A 22,811-nucleotide genomic window follows, 5' to 3' on the forward strand; every position below is an offset into this window, starting at 1 on the left:
TGTCTTATATACAAGACAAAACAAAAGCCGACAACATAAAAGTGGAAAAATTTAACTTTTCTTATGCTAGGGACATCTCATCTTTCAAGATAACTGTCCCAAATGAGCTATTCTCAACCATATGTTTCTGGTCGGAAAGTATGATTGTTTGAAGAGTTTGAAGCTAAGATTAAAAATAGAAAAAAAAGGGCCCGTGGGAATTAAACTTCCCAGAAGTGGCCAGATCACTGCCCCATCCTCCTCTACTACTTCTACTTCTTTATCTTTAAAAAACTAAAATCTAGTCTCACTATCTGTTATCAAAGAGGCAAAAAGAAAGGCAAAAAGAGGCTTGTGTAGTAAGCTAACTTATTTGTATTCTAATAGCCTTTCCTTTGCATCCCATATTATTGTGTTTACAGAGGCTTGGTTAAAACCGGAGATACTTAACTCCGAAGTTTTCCCAGGTATGTACACAGTATACAGGCATGATCGTCCCTCCAGGAAGGGAGGGGGAGTCCTAATTGCTGTTAGGTCTACCCTCACGTCAGAGGAGGTACTTTTTGATGAGTTCCGTAACTTAGAATTGTTATGCGTAAAGCTATTTTATATTACGTGCTCGTACATTCCGCCGTCTTCTGAATTTCCTGAATATATTAACCATTTGTCCGCTATCCAATCCGTTTCAAACAGACTGTCCGATAGGGACCAACTAGTTGTTCTAGGTGACTTTAATATACCAGGCACTAAGTGGTCTACAGAAGAACAGTCGAATATTCTTCTGCCTATAGCACAGCATGACTTTATTGACGGCTTGCTTGACATATCGTTGTCGCAAGTTAATTATATTCGAAATTCTCTTGGTCGTTTATTGGATCTATGTTTTGTTACAAGTCCTGAAAGTGTGTTTCTGACTAGAGTAGCACCTCTTAGTCAACCAGAAGATCCATATCATCCAACTTTCGAGGTGACAATCGCACAGGTACCGTAATAAAAGAGAGGCCATTTAAGTCAACCAAACGAATTCATTGTTTTCGTAAGGCAAACTTTCGGAGGCTAAATCTTTTTATATTTGGCTTTAATTGGTCCGATTTATATTCTTACAGCATAATGGCCGATGCCATAGATATTTTTTATACTGCAATTAAATCATTTTTCAACTCTTGTGTTCCGATGTACTATCCGTCTACCTCTAACAAACCTCCTTGGTTTAATAAAGAGTTGACACATCTATGAAATGTTAAGTCCAGACTTTATATAAAATTTAAAAATACCGTTTCTCAATCTATATTTTCTAAATATGTAAGTGTTCGGATAAATTTTACCGTGCTTAACGCTCAGTTCCAGTTCGCACAGGATCCCAAACAGTTTTATAATTTCGTTAACACTAAGCGCAAAACAACCAGTTACCCTTCCTCGCTATTTTTTTAAAAAGAATTCCTGGCTGTGTCCTTAGATTCTGTGCGGAAGCCTTGTGCAAGCCTCAACTAAAACTGTTTAACTTATCTCTGGAATCTACACAGTTCCCCCAAATATGGAAGGAGTTCTTTGTGATCCCTCTCCATAAAAAAGGTAGCAAATCGGATGCAAGCAATTACAGAGGAATCTCCAAATTGTCTGCTATCCCTAAGCTTTTTGAAAACGTTATCACTCCTCATTTGCAGCACCTCTGTAGGTTAATTATATCACCATGTCAGCATGGGTTCATAAAACGCAGATCAACAACTACTAACCTTCTGGAGCTAACCTCCTTCGTAGTACAGGCCTTCAAAAATAATCTTCAAACAGATGTCATTTATACGGATTTTAGTAAAGCATTCGACTCTGTTAATCATTCACTTTTAATAAAAAAACTTGATTTATTAGGTTTCCCTGTTGATCTCCTATATTGGATTCTAAGTTATCTGAATGGCAGGACGCAACGGGTCCTCTTTAAAAATTCTCTTTCTTGTATTCTCCGAGTCACATCCGGCTTCCCACAAGGGAGCCACCTAGGTCCGCTCCTTTTTACCTTATTTAATAACGACCTTCCCTTAATAATAAATCATTCGCGTGTACTAACGTACGCTGATGATGTAAAATTATGCTTGCAATATAAGGACTTTTCTCGCCATTTGGACTTACAATCCGATCTAGATCGCTTTCAAACCTGGTGCCGTGATAACGTATTGAACTTAAATGGCTCTAAGTGTAAAGTTATGACCTTTTATCGTGCACGCAACTTACACTTTAAGTGGGTGCTCTTTAAACAGAATAAGACATGTTGATGATCTTGGTGTTCTTCTGGACCCTAAACATAAATTTTCAGACCATATTTCGTCTATTGTCAATAAGGCCAGAGGTGTGCTTGGTTTTATAAAACGGTGGTCAAAGGAATTTGATGATCCTTACATGACCAAAACCTTATTTAATTCTCTAGTCCGTCCGATCCTCGAGAATGGATCACCTGTTTGGAGTCCACAATATGAAGTTTACTCGGACCGCATCGAATCGGTTCAAAAGAACTTCTTACTTTTTGCCTTAAGGCGCCTTAATTGGGATGCAAACCTTAGATTTCCTCCCTATTCAAGTAGATTAATGTAAATTAACTTACCCTCCTTAGCTAACCGTAGAACGATGCTTGGAACAGTCTTTATTTTTAACCTTATTCGTGGTGAAGTTGATAGTCCCGACCTGGTTAGTCGGCTTAACTTCACTGTTCCGAGCAGATTTACTAGAAATTATGTACCTCTAATTTTAAATCACTGTAGATCTAATTATGAGTTGCATGATCCCTACAGAATTCTATGTTCTGACTATAATAGATTGTATCCTATTATCTCTAATTCTGACTCTCTGCCGTTTTTAAAGCGATCAATTCTAACATACTTAACGAATTTTTAGATCTTACTACTAGTTATATACATATATTTCCTCGTCCTTTACTGTCTTCTATATCGCGTCTATCTTCCCGCGATTCGAGCCGTACGATACACGGCAGCGGCCCTCGGTCGGTTGGGCGGGAGGTGTGGCCGTGGGACTCGCGCGAAAAAAAAAAAAAATACTTCTTTTAATTTATTCCACTTCTGTTCTTAACCTCTCAATTGCTCTCGCCGGATTCACTATTTCATATTGTGATTTACATCACCGTTATGTTGAGTTCTAAATTTTCTATAGTTTGTTAATGTAATTACTAAATTTAATCTAAATACTAAAATTAAAAATTTTCTTTTATGATTAGATTGGGTATCGAATGCTTTCCTTGAAACTAACTATATCTTCTTTTGGCCCTCATATCGACTCTTGACATCTATACTTCCTCCTTTTCCTTTTAGAACTTTATTTTGAACATTCTTCTTCCTCTTAGTGGGCTTTTTTCGTCATCATTATCTAAGATCATGTCGATTCACAAAAATTGTAGTAAAACTGATGTCTCAAACTAAAAGCCAACTGCTTAAATCAGCAATATAATGTATTCTAATCATACTTATATCGATCCAATTCACCCTGGGATTTTGCCCAGGCGCTTAACTACCAGCCCAAACTACTATTAATTCGAACAGCATGATTTGTTTTCAGAGCGCAATGTTCAACACACGATATATTCAATATTATTACAGATTAGGAATACCAATATATTTTTTCTAAGAGAGAATTTTATTCTCTTTACAGTGAAAAAAAATTTATTGTATTTCCAATGATAACAACATTATGAGTAAATTATTCAAACGGCAGACTTAAGAGTTAAGAAAAAATTACCACTAATAATTCGAACACGTGTTTTATGATTTACTATTATACTTAAAACGAACAATTAATGAATATTAGAATTTTGTAACGACGCCTCTAGCTTGTACTACGAATTTAATCCGTGCTGGCATTGATTGTAACAAGTTTTGGCAGTGTTCTCGAGAAATCGAGTCCCACATCTCTTGCAGTTTAATTTTAAGGTCAAAAATGTTCTTTTGAGGCACATTTCGCAGCTTATTTTTCATTATTTTCTATGGGGCTTAGATCTGGGCTATTTGATGGCCAATCTAAATCCTCCATCGTTGCTAAACTTTGACTGATCTGCAGTTTCAATTATCAATTATTTTTGCATTCTGCATTGTGATATTATTTGCAGAATGCAATAGAAAAAGATACCGTTTGAATAATTTACTCAAAATGTAGTTGTTATTGGATATACAATAAATTTTTTTTTCACCGTAAAGAGAATAAAATTCTCTTCTAAAAAAATATAATGGCATCCTCTCTAACCAGTGCATGCATGCCTTTGAAGCCCATTCTCAGGCTAATTCGGGGTACACAGATTTCGATAAAATCTTTGAGACAGTTTGTCACTTCGCTTTGGGGGTAAACTTTCTAAGCTTGGTATTTACCCTTTCTTTTTAAATGGATGTGGTAAATATGTCGAGATCAGTGGAGTTGTTTCCGACCCATATGATGCTACTTCTGCACTTATTCAAGGCAGTTCTCTGGGCCCTTTGCTCTTCATTATTTTTGTCAATTTGTTCGGGCTTTTTTCTAACTATCTTCTGTACGCAGATGATATCAAAATATATAAGGCAATTTATGATATTAGTGAGGCTGATTTGGATAGAATTTGCAAATGGTGCACTAAAAATAAACTGCCAATTAAACCAACACAATGTGGTTACATGTAGCATGCTTGTTAACAATTTCATCTTCTTATTCCATACATATCGCTGTCCGTGTCAAATGAGAAGTTAAATTTAATTTTATTCTTCCGAAAGCGTATGCAAGGTTAGGGTTTGTTAAGAAAAATACCATGTATTTCTCTGATCTCCGTCCATTATTAACATTAATAGTTCTTATTTTTTGTGGTTAATTAATATAAATATTCCAGTAAGAAGTCTTCGCTCCTTGGTCCCATTTAATGAAGCAACTGTCAGGACCATCAAAGCGCGAAATAAACCAATATTAGGAGAATTGTGCTTTTTTAACGCCCTTCCTGCAAGCATTTGCTTTAGTAGGGGAGCTGATAGGCTTAAATATCAAAAGGAAGCGGAATGTATATTTAGAGGTAGCCAGACAAGGATCTATCTATCCAGTGGTGTAAATGAATAAATAAATAATGTGTTGTGCATCATCACTGTAGTGTTAGTAATCCTCCTGAATCTCATTAAGAATATACAAGCGATCCGTAGGGAGATAGTCGCCAGAGCTCCTCAATATGTGACCTTGTTAAAAGTATTTTTTTATATTTTTATTTAAACTTTTTTTTCAGCAACACATCTTTTAAAAGTTTTTGAACAAAACCAAGTGTATTCTTGAAAGGTGAAAACCCTAAGTTCTACTAAAAAAGCGTAAAGCAAAAACGATCTGTAAAAATGTTTGATCAATTCCTTTTTTAAAAAACCACTTATTTTACCGATGCACACCTGAGTATTGGATATGACCATTAATTGTAATAACCTCTAAAAGGTTTTAAAAAATAACTTAATGCATTGTTTACGTACACTTCAACAATAACTGGAAAAGCAGCATCACGTAACTCCTCTCTCCAGCTGGGAGGAAGTAATAATTGAACTTGAGCTCGTCCTCCATGCGGTAATGGCACTTCAAAAGATCTCTGGGTTGGTAAAGCCAGCTTTTGTAGCCTTTCTGTATAAAAGGGCCTTGTATCATACAAAATTTTGACTAAACTGTGAGTTGTCTGCATATGAACTCCTGATACAGGTAGTCCTGGACCTTGGCATTCCAAAATGTAAAACTCAATTCCATAGTTAGTGGCAACACCTAATGATGGCGTTATGAAGGCTTCAAAATGCGTGCAGTTTGTATAATAGTATCGACTACTCCAAAGTTCCTCACCCAAATCACATGTTATGCACTGTGGTTCAATTCTGTTAATTAAAATAAATAAATATATATTTGAGTATATAATGCACAATTGTTTGTTTACTTTCTTATATCATCGTGTATGGGATCTTGAACAGAATACAAGTGTCGTTGGCCAGGCTTTTTATCTTGAGTAGCCAAAAAATATACTTTGTGGTTAATTGTATCCCAACACAAAATTTTGGTCACCTGAAACAGAGGTAACATAATTTATTATATATATTTATTTATTGTATGTTTCTTTTGTAAACTAAGCTACAGATGGGTATTTTATTATATTCATTTGTTTGTTAAAATAACGGAAGAGTCGAAAAGTTTTCCGTTCAAACTTAGCAAAATGCTAAATGTCTTAGCATTGTCTCGCATAACAATGCGATCCCGTATCTCTGAATACATGACTTCCATCACTGCAGTTATTGCTTCCAATATAACCGAACATCAACCAAGCTTTCACATCGTCGTTTGCATCTGAATTGAGACACAGATAGGTGATGTTCACTAAGACAAAACACGACTAAGTAAGAGACGTCATGCTAAACCTCTGTTCGAGACCAGACCCTAGCATTGGCCCGGCGAGTCCGATAGTAATTGAACAGGCCTCCTAGCAAGAACCCGCGTGCGTGGCGGGTGAACGTGGAAAAGACCCTGTCGAATGTGTCCGAGATTGCGTACGTAAACCAGGCGGTTGCGCGGAGCGTTCGTAAGAACCGAGCGGGCGCTGTACAGGGGCTACCGGTCAAAGCAGACGTGGGGTTGACGTGTTGTTTTTTCACCCGACGATTACTTGGTGGACGCAGCCGTTAGCTACAGTGAGTCATACGTTTCTAGTTCCTAGCCAAAGTTTTGAACCCCTAGTAGCGCAGGTCGACGAGAGCGGTAGGACAGCAGAAACAAGACCGTCGAGCAAGCCCGTCCAGGTCCGTCCATCCGTCCGTCCCAGCTTGAGGAAAGGTTAGGGTGAAACGTTCGACCGGGCGATTGCACAAAGTGTTTGTAGGAGCTGAACAGGCGTCTGGCGGGACCGGCCGGGAGAGAGCAAGGGATAGGAGATTGCGTCTAGCACGACGTTCTTCTTGAGAGCCCACCACTTGTTTACCCTAGTCTGGTAACGCTTTCCTAAGCCCACAGCCGAACCTCTCGCCACCAAGCACGCGTAGTCATAGCAGTACTTGGGTAAGCAAGGAGAAGGAGAAGTCCACAGCGGAGCATCAAATCAGTGTTGTAGTAGACAGCTATTCCCTTTAGTTGTATAAAATAGAGACTAGGGATCGGTTGCCCATAAGGACTCCCTGACCTATGTTCACTAGCTTAAGGGTAAGTTAGTGTATAAGGAGATTCGGTTTCGTGTACTGCTAGCTTTGCTCTGCACTAAGCTCTTTGGATCGGCACGCGAAAAAAAGTTCTAAGTGCACTTTCTGTAAACTGTAAACAGATCCAGACAACAAGGATGTAGTCGGACTGATACGGACGGACTGGGTTATTAAAGCTGATCAAGAAAGACACAAGAAGTAAGGGTGGTCTGGTGTTGTTCGCCCCCTTTTCTGTACCATCCCTACCATGATAACGCGTAAGCATAGATTTATGGTTATCCCTTAATCAAAGTTTAGTTATAAATTCACATATTTCTTTTCAAGTTAAATTCATATTGCGGCATCATCGTTTCTCTTTCACGGAACTATTTTATTAAACTCTATCTAAACATATTCAAAGAACTAAATTTTCTAAATTAAAGTATTTCAAAAGTTCAATCATATCAGAAAATGGTTCCAGATCGATACGAGATATTTTTAAATGAAATCATTTTAAAATTTACTTTTTAAATTCTTGATCCCTAATAAATATATTCTTTTGTGCTTAACACCTAAATCAAATTCCTTAAATTTAATTTAGTTAAGATATAGAAGTTTGGGTTGCATAATATTTTCTTTTTTCCGTTTTAAATTAATTGATTTTATCATATTATTAGGCACACACACAAAAATAATATAAATTCAAAGCAGGTTCGGTGGGCCCATCAAAGACGCTGTGCTAGGTTGCTTATTTAAAAATATATTGTTGTTAACTTTTGAATATAATTTAATTTGTGTTGCTCTTTGAGGATCTTCAAAATCAATTCAGAATCCACAATAAACGAGCACGCAGGCACGTGAATACGCAATAATTCAATTACCATTACTCGACTAAATTCAAAACTCGAGTTTACAAATGTCTCGACCAAGCACGCAAAAATAAAAAAAACAAGAGAGATCGCTATAGTTGAGTTCCCCGACTATCTATCGTTACTCTGAAGTACGAAGGAGAGTCTTTAACACTGACAGTTTTTGGCGGTTTGTGGGCGTTAGAGTGGGCGTGGCAAAAAGTTTTTTGGCAAATGGATAGAAATTTACAAGACTAATACAAAAATAAAAATATATCAAAACATTTTTCCAAAGTGTGGGCGTCGCAGCTTTGGGCGGTTTGTGGGTGTTAGAGTAGGCGTAGCAACATGAATCAACAAACTTGCGCTGCGTCTATGTCTCTGGAATCTATATGCATAATCTTAACTGTTTAGCTTTTGTAGTTCCTGAGATCTCAGCGTTCATACGGACGGACAGACCGACAAACGAACATGGTCATATCGACTAGGCTGTTGATCCTGATCAAGAATATATATACTTTATAAGGTCGGATACGGTTACTTCTGCCTGTTAAATACTTTTCAACGAAACTATGTAGTGTACCCTTTTACTCTACGAGTAACGGGTATAAAAACTATGGCACACGGCTAACAGTCGATCAGCAACGTCTCCTCAGATGGCAAATTCTCCTGATCCTCACTCCTCGCTCCTCACATACGAAGAGATATGCGGCTTGTATGGTAAACGGCAGGTCTGTCCTCTCGTTGTCGTTCAATACCTATGCAAGGCTATGGTGCCGCACGTGGCTGCGACTGGCTACCACAGAGTCTAAAACGGGACAAATAAAGATCAAGAAAGAACAAACTGCTATTTGCTGTTACTGGTAACCGGGTAATCACGTTTATTATAATTTTGATTGGATCTTTGTGAGCTAGTCGCACGTAACTTGTAGCGAGTAGCAGACCACCATGGAGACGGTAGCAGGCCGATGGAACTGGTCATCAGCCAGCATGATGTCCCGGAACTTGGACACCACTGTGTCGCTCAATGCCCGGACGCAGGCTGACGCCAACGAAACGTCGATGCAGCTCATGGGGGTGCACGGATCGATAAGTGCTGCGGTCTCGGTCTTCGTAACGGTCTCCAACTTGACCAGCGATGTCGGAAGGATGTTGACGCTGTGGCGTTGCAGCAGCGACGAGAGCGATGGGCCTGGCGTGGTCGATTCCGGGCGTTGTGGCGGTGAATTCCTACACTGAGTTGGCGGATTTTGCCGGCGGGAACGTTGGGACGAGGCCGAAGCCGCTTGCCGGGTTGGCACCGGTTGGAGACGCGAGCGCGCTCGCGACAACGAGCTAACCTGGAGCAGCGTGTGTTGGGATTGGTCGCACTTCTTGCAACGATCAGCGCTTCGGCAGTCTCCCGTGGAATGCTTGTGAGCGAGGCAATTGGCGCAGTATTTGTTAATGAGGACTGCTCGCAGACGCTTTTCAGCGCTGAGCTAGGAACCTCGCGCACTTCCGAAGAGGATGGATACCGCGGCAGACTCGGCATCGGTAGGATTGAATACCTCGGGTAGGTCTGCTCTCCAATGCACAAGCACTGCGTGCTTTTTATTGACTAGGGGCCAAGCTGCGCGTAGTTGAATGTCGAAAGGAGATCGAAAACGAAATGAAAAATAATGGATGATTAGTGCTAGTGAACTACAACTAAGGACGAGAGGAGCGCCTATTATTGTGGAGATTCGGAAGACTCCGTCGGCAAAAGCACCACTTTTGCCACTGGACGTTTAACAACTCCACGTGCAGTACGGATATTTTCTACACGGACGTTGCCGTCGGCTCCTGGGAAGACAGACTCAATTCTGCCGAGCCGCCATTCATTAGAGGGTAAGTTGTCGTCCTTGAAGACGACCATGTCATCGATGCGGAGATTTTTGGACGGGGCCTGCCGTTTAGTGCGCTTGTGGAGTTCTTTGAGGTACTCTTCTTTCCATCGCACACGGAACTGCTGATGGAGAGCTTTCAAATGCTGCCACCGATTAAAAATGGATTTCGTTTCACCCTTTACTTCGGGTTCCACCGTGGACATAAGCATTCGTCACCGACTCTTTTACGGCTTGAAGGAAATCGCGGGAAAGCAGGGTGGCAGCGCCAACAAAGGTTTTGCCATTGTCTGACTGGACTTGACGTGGACACCCTCTTCTGGATACAAAACGAGCGAAAGCGGCAAGAAACTTTTCGGTCGACTTAACGAGATGTAGGCTCTAAATGGATGGCCTTGGTGGTGAAACAAACAAAAACTAACACATACCCCTTTGTAATAAGACATGCTCTTCCCGTATAGTTCTTTATATCGAACGGACCGGCGTAATCCATGCCAGTATACGTGAACGGTCGGGAGAACGATGGTCTTTCTTTGGGCAGGACACCCATCAGTTGGCTTTGCAACCGCTTTTTGTGGATCACACATACTTTGCACGAATTTACTACTGCTTTCATCAGGTTCTTAATTTTCGGAATCCAGTATTTTGACCGGATGAGGCGCACCATTAACTGGTTACCACCATGGAGAGTTATGCGATGAGTGAAATTCGCAAGGAGGCGAGAAAGCAGGCAGTTATACGGAAGAATCACTGGATGCCGTTCATTGTATTGAAGGCTTTCGGAAGCCGCCACACGGCCGCACGCCCTGATCAGTCCTTGCGGATCTAGAAACGGGTTCATGCTTAGGATGGCTCTTGAACTAGGCACTGGACGCTTTTCACTTAGGCAGTGATATTCCACAGGGAATTCTCTGTGCTGAGTGTTCGAAATTAAGAACCGCTCGGCGGCGGCGATTTCAGTGGCCAGCAAATGCACATCAGATGGAGATGTCTGCTTCCTGCACCGCTGAATGAAGCGATGAACATAAGCAAGGACCCGTAGAGCTTTCTCAAGCTTGGAGAAACGTGCCAACAACTCTTAAGAAGGAGCTTTTGCGAGATGCACTTTTAGAGCAGCGGAGCGTTGTCGACCTGAGTTGGCCATTGGTTGCGTGGATTTTGCAACCAAGTCGGTCCGTGCCACCATAACAGGCTATCGGCTAGATCTTGGAGGGAAACTCCTCTACTTGCCAGGTCTGCTGGATTATGCTCAGATTGAACATGAGACCAATTCTCTGTTTTTGTGGCCTGGGCGATCTTCGTCACCCTATTGGCTACAAATGTGGTCCACTGGCACGCTGGCTTGCCTAACCATGCAAGCACTATCGTGGAGTCCGTCCAGCAGTAAAGTTCGGAGTTGATCGTAGGCATATGTGGAATGATTGCTGCAGCCATTTCGAAAAGCAATAACGCTCCGCTCAGCTCCAGTCTTGGGAGCAAAACCGTTTTGACTGGTGCTACCCGGGTTTTCGCGGTTAGGAGTTGCACCATAATGGAGCTGCCCACTTCTACGCGGACATATATTGCCGCCCCATAAGCCTTTTGCGATGCATCGCAAAAGCCATGATGCTCGACCTTGAAATCTGGATGAAACGATAGCCAGCGTGGAATGCGTATCTGCTCTAAAACCGAATAACTTCGGAGAAAATTAAGCCATCGCTGAAAAAGCTCATTTGGAATGTTTTCGTCCCACCCAAGCTCCTGCAGCCAAATCTCCTGCATGAAAATTTTAGCTCGAACGATAAATGGCGCTAACCAGCCTGCAGGGTCGAACAATTTGGCAATTTGGGACAGGACTTGGCGGGACGAAGAAGAATTCGTCGGAGGATGCCTTCCAGCGAATACCGAGTGTTTTGGCAGTGCTTTCTGCATCGATCTTGAGAAAATCAGTATTTAATAGATGGTTGCTCTGAATGGCCGCTAAAACTTCCTTTTGGTTGGAGGTCCATTGAAGGGCTGAATGCATTGAATACTACACGGAGTTTAGTAGTTACGCTCTGCGGTTTTAAGACTGCGTGATGTGGCATATAATAGGCGTTGCAATCATGGGTAGGAAGAACTTGTTGCATGTGCTTTAAGTCGAGATATTCCTGGATCACCGAATCGTATCTCGCTTTTAAGGCCTCATCTCTAAAAAGACGATGCTCATTTCTTAAAAACTGAGCCAACGCGAAAGACCTAAAATGCCCTAGCCCGGAACCAATATGTTCTTGGTCGCGAAAAGGCAGAGTAACGACATATTTGCCGCACTCGTTTCTCGTGGTCGTTTGAAGGAAATTCTTCTTTTAGGAACTTTGTTGGTATATTCTCCATCTCCCAAAATTTTGTGAGTAGTTTGTCCAGTGAATTATCGTACGCGTGGGAGATCTGCGTCGAAAGGAGGAAATTCTGCTTTGGGCTGAGGCTGACACTGGCCCAGTTAGTACCCAGCCGAAAATGGTCTCTTGCCCCAAGAGAGAGCCACAGATGTTGGTTTTTGCTCCACTCAGAAGCACCGAAGCCAGAATGTCGGCTCCGATAAGGACATCTATTTGTGCGCTCTCATAGAATTTTGGATCCGCCAGTGGAAAATCGGGAAGATCCCGAAGGAAATTTTGCGAAATTGGGTAGAAAGGCAGATTTCCGGCTAGTTGAGGGAGGACATAGGCCGACTGAAGAGTCGCTCGGTTACGAATGTTGCCTCTGATCCGGAGTCGATCAGGGCGCGTGCCTTAAAGTTAGTGCCAAGATGGGAAATATTGATTACGGCAGTGCCAAGAAGGATAGCTCTTGAGCCCGTGGCGAACTAATTTTGAACACCGGCTTGCTCATTTGGAACGAAATTGGCCTGATTAGCGGAAATTGGCCTTGCAGGATTTGAAGGGCTTGAATTACTGGAAAAGGGGTTGTTTCGGTGCAACAACGTGTGATGCCGGCCACGGCAAGTAAAACAATTGTGCGTGCTTTTGCACTCATGAAGCTGATGTCCATTTGCAAAGCAGTTTAAGCATAACTGCTTCCGTTTTATGTAGGCTGACCGGTCGTCAACCGACATTTGGAGAAAACGCGGACATACACGGACAGGATGGTTTTCCTTGTTGCACAAGTCGCAACTTTTCGATTTTGGAGCCACTTTCGTCTCATTGGAATTTAGTTTTCTAGAGGGCCCACTTGAGTTCATCGCTTTGGAGTGCGACTGACTTGGTACGGACGATCTCACATCATCGATGGCCTCTAGGGTTCCATGACGTTCTGTGAGGAAGGTGTTCAGCTCTGCCCATGTCGGGATGTCGGCTTTCTTATGGAGCGACTGCTCCCATAAGGAGAGAGTTATCTTCGGGAGCTTGGATGAACACAGATATACCAGCAGGCAGTCCCAGTTCTCAGTGTTGATGCCTGACAGTTCTAAGGCAGTCAAGCAACCTTGAACAGTACTTTGAAGTACCTTCAAGGCCGCCCCAGATTCCTGTGGTATCGACTGCACATTAAACAGTATTTTCAATTGACTGTTTACCAACAATCGTTTATTTTCGAAACGCTCTATTAGGTTTTCCCACGCAGAGCGGAAACCCCCGTTGGTGAGAGGCGAAATCGAAACAATGGCATGCGCGTCGCCACTTGTTTTGGCATTTAAATGGAATGACTACCGGAGTCAGCCGTGGATTATTGATATAAATGGCTGTAAAAAGATCCCGAAAAGTCGGCCAGCGCAGATAGTCGCCTGCGAAAACTTCCGTATTGCATGGAGGCAACCGACAGCCAGAGGAAATGTAGGCCTGGGGCGGCTGGGATGGACTGAGACGTGCCCTGCTCGATTTTATCAACGAGCTGGGCAACACACCTTTCATAGACTGCATAGCAATAACTGTATTTAGCCCTGAGAATAGGCATGTTGCCTGCTGCTGCTTCCCATAGGGTTCGGACTTGGTCGCGACGGACGCTGAGCATCGTGACGGTTGGAGCTGCGGATTCCGGAGTGTTAATCTGAGCCTCAAATTCGCTTAAGCGGTCAGAAACCGAAATGAATTTGGCTAGCGCTTCACCGAAATGCTTGGGATTCTTACTCTCTTGGGCCCTTGTGGTGAAAAAATAGACCTGGGTTTGTCAGCGGACAATTTCCTCTTTTCGTCCCCGATGGGCATAATCGAAGAAATGCGAAATGGAAGGGAAGCGGATTTGGAGCCCGGTCACACTTTTGAATATGTAGACAGATTCCTTAGACTGCACTTAATAAATTTAAGCTTGCCGCGGTGAACGGTATAAAGCAGCGGAAAAAGACCGTATAGGATGTAATGGGTGAGATTTAAAATTTACGAAGTGGAAACGCCGTAGTTTCGACTAATTGGACAGGTGACTCGGAGTGAACAGCGAATTGTATAAATGACCTGTGATTTATGGTAATTAGGTCCACCTGATTTACGGTTGGAACACTTGGAATGTGGAACACTGTGAAAAAAAATGTTTATTAGAACGTAGAAAATTTTATTTTTTTGTTCACAACTGGAAACTGAGAAAATGGAATGGTAGAATTGGAGTCCTTTCTCCGCGTTGTAAGTACTTCTAAAACAAACACAAATTAATATCCAAGCAATACAGGAAAAAATATTTGTCGGGTGAACGACTTATATTTGGCGGTCGTATTATTTATTTATGGATGAAAAAAAAAAAAATTATTGTCGTTTAGTTTTTTTTTTAAATTTTTTTGAAAATTTAAAAAATAATTTAATAAATATTGAAAAATTTATTTGTTAAAATAGAATAGAAAAAAGGAATGCAGACAATATGCGCAATGTATGTCGGTAATATATGTGAATGTAATGTATACGTGATATATGTGGATATAATATATGTATGTGTCGCAGATTTACTTTTAATTTCAAATATAACGACCGTTTTCTGCTACTTTGTGTTCGCCTCTTTCGTTTTGCATGTTCTTAGAACACGCATTTTCTACTTCGCAACAGCGTGGCAAATAACTGTTTCTGCCGAACGTTACGCTGACGCAGTGGAAAGCGATGCAGAACACGAAAGTGATCGCGATTCGACATCAGAAGTGGGATCGCCTACTCCTACTTCCAATAGTGAAAATAATTTACTGACAATTTTGGAGTCGCAAAGTCGCCATTTTTCTGAACTGTTAAAACAAGTGCAAAACTCACAAAGAGACCCAAAAAACTCAAATGCTGTCGTATTGCCAAAGTTTAATCCCGAACGCTCAGGCTCAGACGCTCAATCCTGGTGCTCAACGGTGGATTATATATTTTCCGAAAATCAACTGGACGGCAGCGCTCTTGTGATGACCCTCAGCAAGTCGCTGGAAGGGAGCGCGTCCCATTGGCTATCTCAGACGTGCTTCCCTGGCATAACATGGACTCAGTTCCGAGAATTATTTTTGCAACATTTTGCGGGAACAGAGACATTAGCTGCAGCGGTTATGAATCTGCTACAAGGATGCCCTACGGAAGGAGAGTGCCTGTCATTATACGGAAGCCGAATGGTTACTTCGCTTATGGCCAGGTGGAAGTCGCTGAGTGTGGAACAAATTGCAGTCTCCGTTGCGCTGGCACATGCAGCTGGAATTGACAGGCGTTTGAGGCGTTTAGTTTTTACCACCAATATCGACACTCGGAACGAATTACAACAAGAACTTAAAGCTTATTCGTTTGATGCTAGACCGAGCCAGCATTCCAACAATACATCAGCGCCGCCAGGAAAACGAGCTAAGCTCTATTCTCACATCAAGTGTCATAATTGCGGAAAAACCGGCCACAAAAAGGCGGAGTGTCGCTCAAAACCAGTGGCAGATTATACCCAGCAACCCGGCCAACAACGCCCTGGTTACATGGGAGGAAGAGATCGGTCTTCTGTGACCTGCTACAAGTGCGGAAAAGATGGACACGTTTCTACTGTGTGTCCTGATCGTCAGGAGCGTTCGTCATCTAACAAAACCCATATCGTAAAAGAAGTCAACATCTGTACTGTCCTTGAGCCCGTTGGAACTGTATCGCAATCTGGTGAGTCGTTCCAATTCTGCTTCGATTCCGGAGCTGAATGCTCACTCATCAAAGAAGCCGCCTCGCAGAGACTATCCGGAACTAGAATAAGCAGCGTAGTCATTTTAAAGGGTATTGGTAGTAATACTGTTTGTAGCACTTTACAGATACTGGCAAATGTTATGATTAGTGAACGTTCATTTGAAATATTGTTTCATGTAGTGTTAAATGATTACATCAAGTATGACGCTCTGATTGGTCGAGATATTCTGAGCCAGGGAATCGGCGTGACAATTACATCAAAGGCCCTTACTATGTTTAACGAAAAATCTATATTACCCATTGAAGTTTCTGAATGCAATCCTGATTTGGCTACTGTTGACACCGACGTGCATGGATCTGATAGAGACCAATTGTTATCAATTTTGCAAGAATATTCGGGTTCATTTATTAGTGGAATTCCACAAAGCCGTGTGTCTACAGGACAGCTAGAAATTCGCTTGATCGACCAAAATAAGACGGTTCAAAGACGCCCGTATAGGTTGAGTGTAGACGAAAAGGCAAAAGTTCGGCATCTAATTCAACAGCTGTTAGAATCAAACATTATAAGACCTAGTTATTCCCCCTTTGCGAGCCCTATGTTGCTTGTTCGAAAGAAAAATGGTACAAACCGCCTCTGTGTGGATTATAGGGAGCTTAATGCAAATACAGTCTCGGAGAAATATCCATTGCCGCTTATTTCAGATCAGATCGCTAGGCTGAGTGGTGCCAGGTTTTTCAGTTGTATAGACATGGCAAGCGGGTTTCACCAGATCCCAATTCACCCGAATTCAATTGAGCGGACGGCGTTCGTTACCCCAGAAGGCCAATTCGAATATTTAACTATGCCATTCGGACTCAAAAATGCCCCTGCTGTGTTCCAAAGAGCCATTAATCGTGCCTTAGGTGATCTTACCCACTCATACGCAATTGTCTACATGGATGACGTAATGATAGTTGCACATACAAAGGAAGAGGCGCTTGATAGGCTACGAGTAGTATTGCAAACACTCACTCAAGCAGGATTTTCTTTTAATATTGAAAAATGCTCGTTTCTTAAGTCTTGTGTAGAGTATTTGGGTTTTGAAGTTAGAGAAGGTGAGATTCGACCAAACCCTAGAAAAATTCAAGCCCTTGTTAATCTGCCACTTCCGCGGTCCATCACTCAGTTGAGACAATTTATCGGACTCGCCTCGTATTTTCGCCAATTTGTACCAAAGTTTTCACAACTGCTCAAACCTCTTTACGCTTTAACTTCAAAGAGCAAACCATTTGTGTGGGAATTGGAGCATGAGCAAATCCGGCAACAAGTAATATCTATTTTAACTAATGAACCTGTTCTCACTATATTTGACCCACAATTTGATATCGAGCTTCACACGGATGCTAGTGCCGATGGCTATGGCGCTATTTTGTTGCACCGAATTGAAAAGAAGCCTCGAGTTATCGAATATTTTAGCAAGATGACGTCATCAGCAGAATCGCGTTACCATTCATACGAACTGGAGACTCTTGCCGTATACAACTCCATAAAACACTTCCGTCATTACTTGCATGGCCGTTATTTTGTTGTGTTCACCGACTGCAATTCGCTTAAGGCCTCTCGTACAAAGATAGAGTTAACTCCCAGGGTTCATAGGTGGTGGTCGTACATGCAATGTTTTGATTTTGATATAGAGTATAGACCTGGACAGCGTATGGCCCATGTTGACTTTCTGTCCCGGAATCCAGTTCCAGAAAGTGTTAGGAATTCAGCAGGTATAGTGGAAAAGCATATCAATCTGACAGAAATATCTGATGGTTGGTTGTTGGCCGAACAGCAAAGAGACGAAGAAACCGCTCTTATTGTGTCTAAATTACGTAATGATGAATTGCCCGGAGATTTGGCTAAAAGCTACGAACTACGGTCTGGGACTCTGTATAGGAAAATCCAAAGAAACGGAAAGTCTCGTTGTTTGCCTATAATCCCAAAGCCATTTAGGTGGTCTGCTGTCAACAATGTCCACGAGTCAATCATGCACCTTGGTTGGGAGAAAACTCTCGAGAAAATGTACGAGTTTTATTGGTTTGATAAAATGTCCAAATACGTTCGCAAATTTGTGGACAATTGCATTACTTGCAGGTTGTCAAAGCCCCCGTCTGGCAAAATACAAGCCGAACTGCATCCCATTCCTAAGATTGACATCCCATGGCATACAGTTCATGTCGATATTACCGGGAAACTTAGCGGCAAAAATGATCAGAAGGAATACATAATTGTGCTAATAGACGCATTTACCAAATTCGTCTTCTTATCCCATACCATAAAGCTAGATACTATAAGTTGCATTAAGGCAGTAAGGTCTTTAATATCGTTATTTGGTGTCCCTTCTCGATTGATCGCTGATCAAGGACGTAGTTTTGCTAGTTCAGGGTTTCGTGATTTCTGCTCTGCTCAGAAAATAGAGTTGCACTTAATCGCCACAGGTGCTAGTCGTGCCAATGGCCAAGTAGAACGAGTTATGAGTACTCTCAAATCCATGCTAACTGCGGTTGAAACTGGCCAGGGATCTTGGCAGGATTCTTTATGTGAAATTCAACTGGCTCTTAATAGCACGCCCAATAGAGTGACCAAAGTTAGCCCGTTAGAAATACTCATTGGCAAAGAAGCAAGGCCGTTTGGTCTAACACCTATCATAAATAATGAAAATACTGTCGATGTGGAAAAAGTTAGAGAAATAGCAAAACGTAACATGGAAAAAAATGCCAAAATTGATAAAGAAAGATTTGACAAGAATAAAGCTACTGTTGTGAGACACAAGGTTGGTGACCATGTCCTACTCAAAAATGAAGAGCGGCACCAGACCAAACTAGATCCTAAGTTTAGAGGCCCATTTTTGGTGTCCGAGGTACTACCAGGAGATAGATATAAGCTCAAAGCATTAAACAATAATAGAACTTATAAATATTCTCACGAATTTTTGCGAAGTATGCCTGAGAAGGGGATTACCACAGAATTTGAAGATGAAGGCGCAGAAAAAGACGCTGTGAATCAAGCCAGTGAGGGCTGTGATGAGGATCAAGCCAGTGAGGGCTGTGATGAGGATCAAGCCAGTGAGGGCTGGGACCTTGAAATTGATTAAGATTTTGTAAACCTTCGGATCGATTCGGGAGACGACTTTCTCTTCAGATGGGTGCCCGAGTTAATGTGGTTCGCCATTTGATTGCAGATTAGTTCGAATCCCGGAAACGATTGTTGGTGCTGGTTATTTGGCTGGCCTATAGACTGCGTCAACCGTGTGCCATGTATGTTGGCCGGTTTGTCGAGTTGTAAGCTGTGCTCTAGGCTAATAAGAGTATAGACTGGCCGGTTTGATGAACCGTGCGCTAGTGGAAGAAAGTAATGTAATGAACTAAGAATGTAAACGCTCTCAGAGAAGCACTATGAATATGGTATGTTCTGAATAAAAGTTGGTGGTAATCCGGATCTCATGGCTTAAAATTAAATGATAAAACTAAGAAATGAAACTTGGAAGAAATGTGTTAAGTTGCTTAAAGAATTAACAGAAAATAATAATGATGTAAATGAATTGAGAAAGGAAAATGCGTTATGAATTATTAACCCACGAGGACGTGTGTGAGGTCAGGAAGGCCGTGTCGCAGATTTACTTTTAATTTCAAATATAACGACCGTTTTCTGCTACTTTGTGTTCGCCTCTTTCGTTTTGCATGTTCTTAGAACACGCATTTTCTACTTCGCAACAGCGTGGCAAATAACTGTTTCTGCCGAACGTTACGCTGACGCAGTGGAAAGCGATGCAGAACACGAAAGTGATCGCGATTCGACATATGTAATGTATATGTGATATATGTAGATGTAATATATGCAATATATATAGATGTAGTATATGTTGATGTAATATATGGAACTGGCGGGTAAATGTTTAATAAATATTTTATTTGGAATGGCCAGAGGGTATGTGTTGTTTGTTTCGTTATTGTATTCTTCGATAGCAAGGCAAATTGTATTAAGTGGACTGCGGAGTTAAAGCAAAAATGTGTTGTGAAAAGAATTTGGCTTGCGTTGGACACAGTGAAACGAGAACAGAATTTTTGCCACTTTTGGTAGAGCTTTGGACTTAGAAATTTTCACTGAACTTGAAACTTGATCCAATGGGATCGCGGAAGGGTCGGGCAGCGGCCACTCCAGAACATGGGGTGCGCCTTAGGATCCACTATAATATTTTGTTTGAGATTCCAAGTTCACTTTTTCACATTTGGAATTTTGCACTTTTCGGACTGGATGAATATTTAAATATATTCGGAAATTTGGACTTAGAAATTTTCACGAATGAGGGTGAAAAAAGAACGGTGGGTAATATGGCGGCGCCCGTGGGAATGAATAAGTACTTTTCTTTAATTGCCTTTTGTCGGAGAAATCCGTTAGATTTGACAATAAATCTTACAGCAAATTGAACGAATGTGGATTTTCGAACCTTTTGCTGCAGACCGGTAATTAAAAGGAATGGAAATTTCGTACTTATCTTCTAATTTGTTCGCTTTTGGACAAACTTGAAAATCCAGGTGATCCGGCTCGAATGGATCAAAAATTTTGGGTTGTAGGGGGCTGCTGTCCTGGAATTTTTCAAATATGCTGAAATACAAACACTCAAAAAAAAGCGAACACTAGACTTTTCGTAATTGCGCGGTCGCGACCGGGCGTGTGGTTAATCGTATGTAATAGTTTTTACACTGAAGCTTATTTTAATTAGCTAGGCTCTCCCAAGCGCAGCGGAGACTCCTTGGAGACTCTGTGGTGAAGAGCGAGAGAGCGTAAGAGGGAGCGGAGAGCGGGTTACAGTCCAAGCCCCGTAACTTAGACACCCGTTACTAGTAAAGGAAAAGGGTATACTATATTCGTTCAAAGGTATGTAACAGGCAAAAGGAAGCGTTTCCGACCATATAAAGTATATACATTCTTGATCAGGATCAATAGCCCAGTCGATATGACCATGTCCGTCTGCCCGTCCGTATGAACGCTGAGATCTCGGGAACTACAAAAGCTAGAAAGTTGAGACTAAGCATGCAGACTTCAGAGGCATAGACGCATCGCAAGCTTCTTGATTCATGTTGCCACGCCCACTCTTACACCCACAAACCGCCCAAAACTGCCACGCCCACACTTTTAAAAAATATTTTGATAGTTTTTCAATTTTTCATTTGTCTGGTAAATTTCTATCTATTGCAAAAATCCTTTTTGCCACGCCCAACCTAACCCAAACAAACCTTCAAAGCTGCTACGCCCACAATTTTAAAAGTCTTTTGATATTTTTTAATTTTTTTATAAGTATTGTAATTTTTTTTCTTGATCTGCAAAAAAACTTTTTGCTTCGCCCACTCTAACGCCCACAAAACCCCCAAAACTGCCACGCCCACATTTTTGAAAAAGGTTTTAATATCTTTTTACATCTTTGTTAGTCTTGTTAGTTTTTCTCGATTTGCCACTTTAACTCCCACAAACAAAAAACTGTCTGTAAAGTCTCTCCTTCGCACCTCCAAAACTGAGTAAGGGGTATCAGATAGTCGGGAAACTCGACTATAGCGTTCTCTTTTATTTTAATTTGTTAATACTGTATTCTTTATTTCTATAGTGCGTTGGTTAATTTTATTACATTGTTGCCTGCATGGATTTGTGAAACATTTCGCAATCTTGTTCAGTTTGCGGTATATTTAAATTATATGTTACAATGTGATGATAATACGAGTATTAGGCTTTACTTTATAAATTCATTTTCTGATACAAATGTGTGTTGGAATTTTACTAACTGATTATAAGGGATTGATTAGTGACTATACATTTTTGGTTTAATATGTTTGCTAATGAATTTGGTGAGCTTTTCTAAAAAAAATATTTCTTATTTCATTACTTATAAAATACTTGTTGTTATTGTTATTTTGACGGTCTATGTATTGTAGGTATTTTAAAATTCTGTATTTTTGTTCTTCTTAAAATTAAGTTGGTTATATGTGATTAAATAAAAGTGTTTTTAGTCTGGCTACTTAACAAATGTAAAGTTTGGGTTCTCTAACTCGCCGTGTTGTAATATTTAAGTATTAAATATTCATACTCTTGTCAATTGTACACTCGTTTGCAGGTCTTTAATGTTTTCATGAAAATCATTTAATAAATATCCTTTACGAGTCTGTTTATATCTTTGAATTGTTATACCCGTTACTCGTAGAGTAAAAGGGTATACTAGATTCGTTGAAAAGTATGTAACAGGCAGAAGAAAGCGTTTCCGACCATATAAAGTATATATATTCTTGATCAGGATCAATAGCCGGGTCGATCTGGCCATGTCCGTCCGTCTGTCCGTCTGTTTATCCGTATGAACGTCGAGATCTCAGGAACTATAAAAGCTAGAAAGCAAGAGCTTAAGGGTCCGAAGCAACCTTCAGACCGTGACCGGTCACGTCACTAAAATGTGTAATTTTTCGATTCGATCGCATTCCAGACCTGGGGTACAGTTAGAGACCGCAGCCCATGTTCTTCCGTACCTGGCCGGAAATCTGCCGTCGTATCCAATTCCACAAGATTTTCTTAGGGATCTTCCGGACATCCCCTTGCGGACCCCAAGTTCTTTGAAAGCTCCCAGATTAATGTCCTGATAGGAGCAGACATTCTTTCGTCTATTCTCCTGGGCAACTGCAAAATAAACATATGTGGATCCCTTTCCGACCAGGAAACCAATTTTTGGTTGGGTGTTGACACTCCAAGTCCATTCAGCAGACCCACGGAGGGTATCCGCCTTCTCCACACGAGTTACCTGCGCCCTCGAGGACTCGCTGGACCAGCACCAGAATGACGCTGTGATCCCAGAACACCTTGGCTTAGGTCACATTGCCTGTCCACTCGTCACTGTGTCGTTGTGTAGTTAGTCCAATTCGTAGTTTTAC

At 41.4% G+C, this 22,811-nt stretch overlaps 1 protein-coding gene and 2 pseudogenes across 1 annotated transcript; all 3 read right to left on the reverse strand.

The window, feature by feature from the left end:
- Window positions 1-22,811, reverse strand: part of LOC26535280 — a 383,537-nt pseudogene that overhangs the window by 114,432 nt on the left and 246,294 nt on the right.
- Window positions 10,516-13,019, reverse strand: LOC122319670. Its single transcript, XM_043207265.1, has one exon. The coding sequence runs from the start codon at window positions 11,734-11,736 to the stop codon at window positions 10,933-10,935; it is 804 nt and encodes a 267-aa protein (XP_043063200.1). The 5' UTR covers window positions 11,737-13,019; the 3' UTR covers window positions 10,516-10,932.
- On the reverse strand, window positions 11,751-14,470 carry LOC122319669 (annotated as a pseudogene).

Source organism: Drosophila yakuba, unplaced genomic scaffold (assembly GCF_016746365.2).
Source record: "Drosophila yakuba strain Tai18E2 unplaced genomic scaffold, Prin_Dyak_Tai18E2_2.1 Segkk50_quiver_pilon_scaf, whole genome shotgun sequence".
NCBI classification, from domain to species: Eukaryota; Metazoa; Arthropoda; class Insecta; order Diptera; family Drosophilidae; genus Drosophila; species Drosophila yakuba.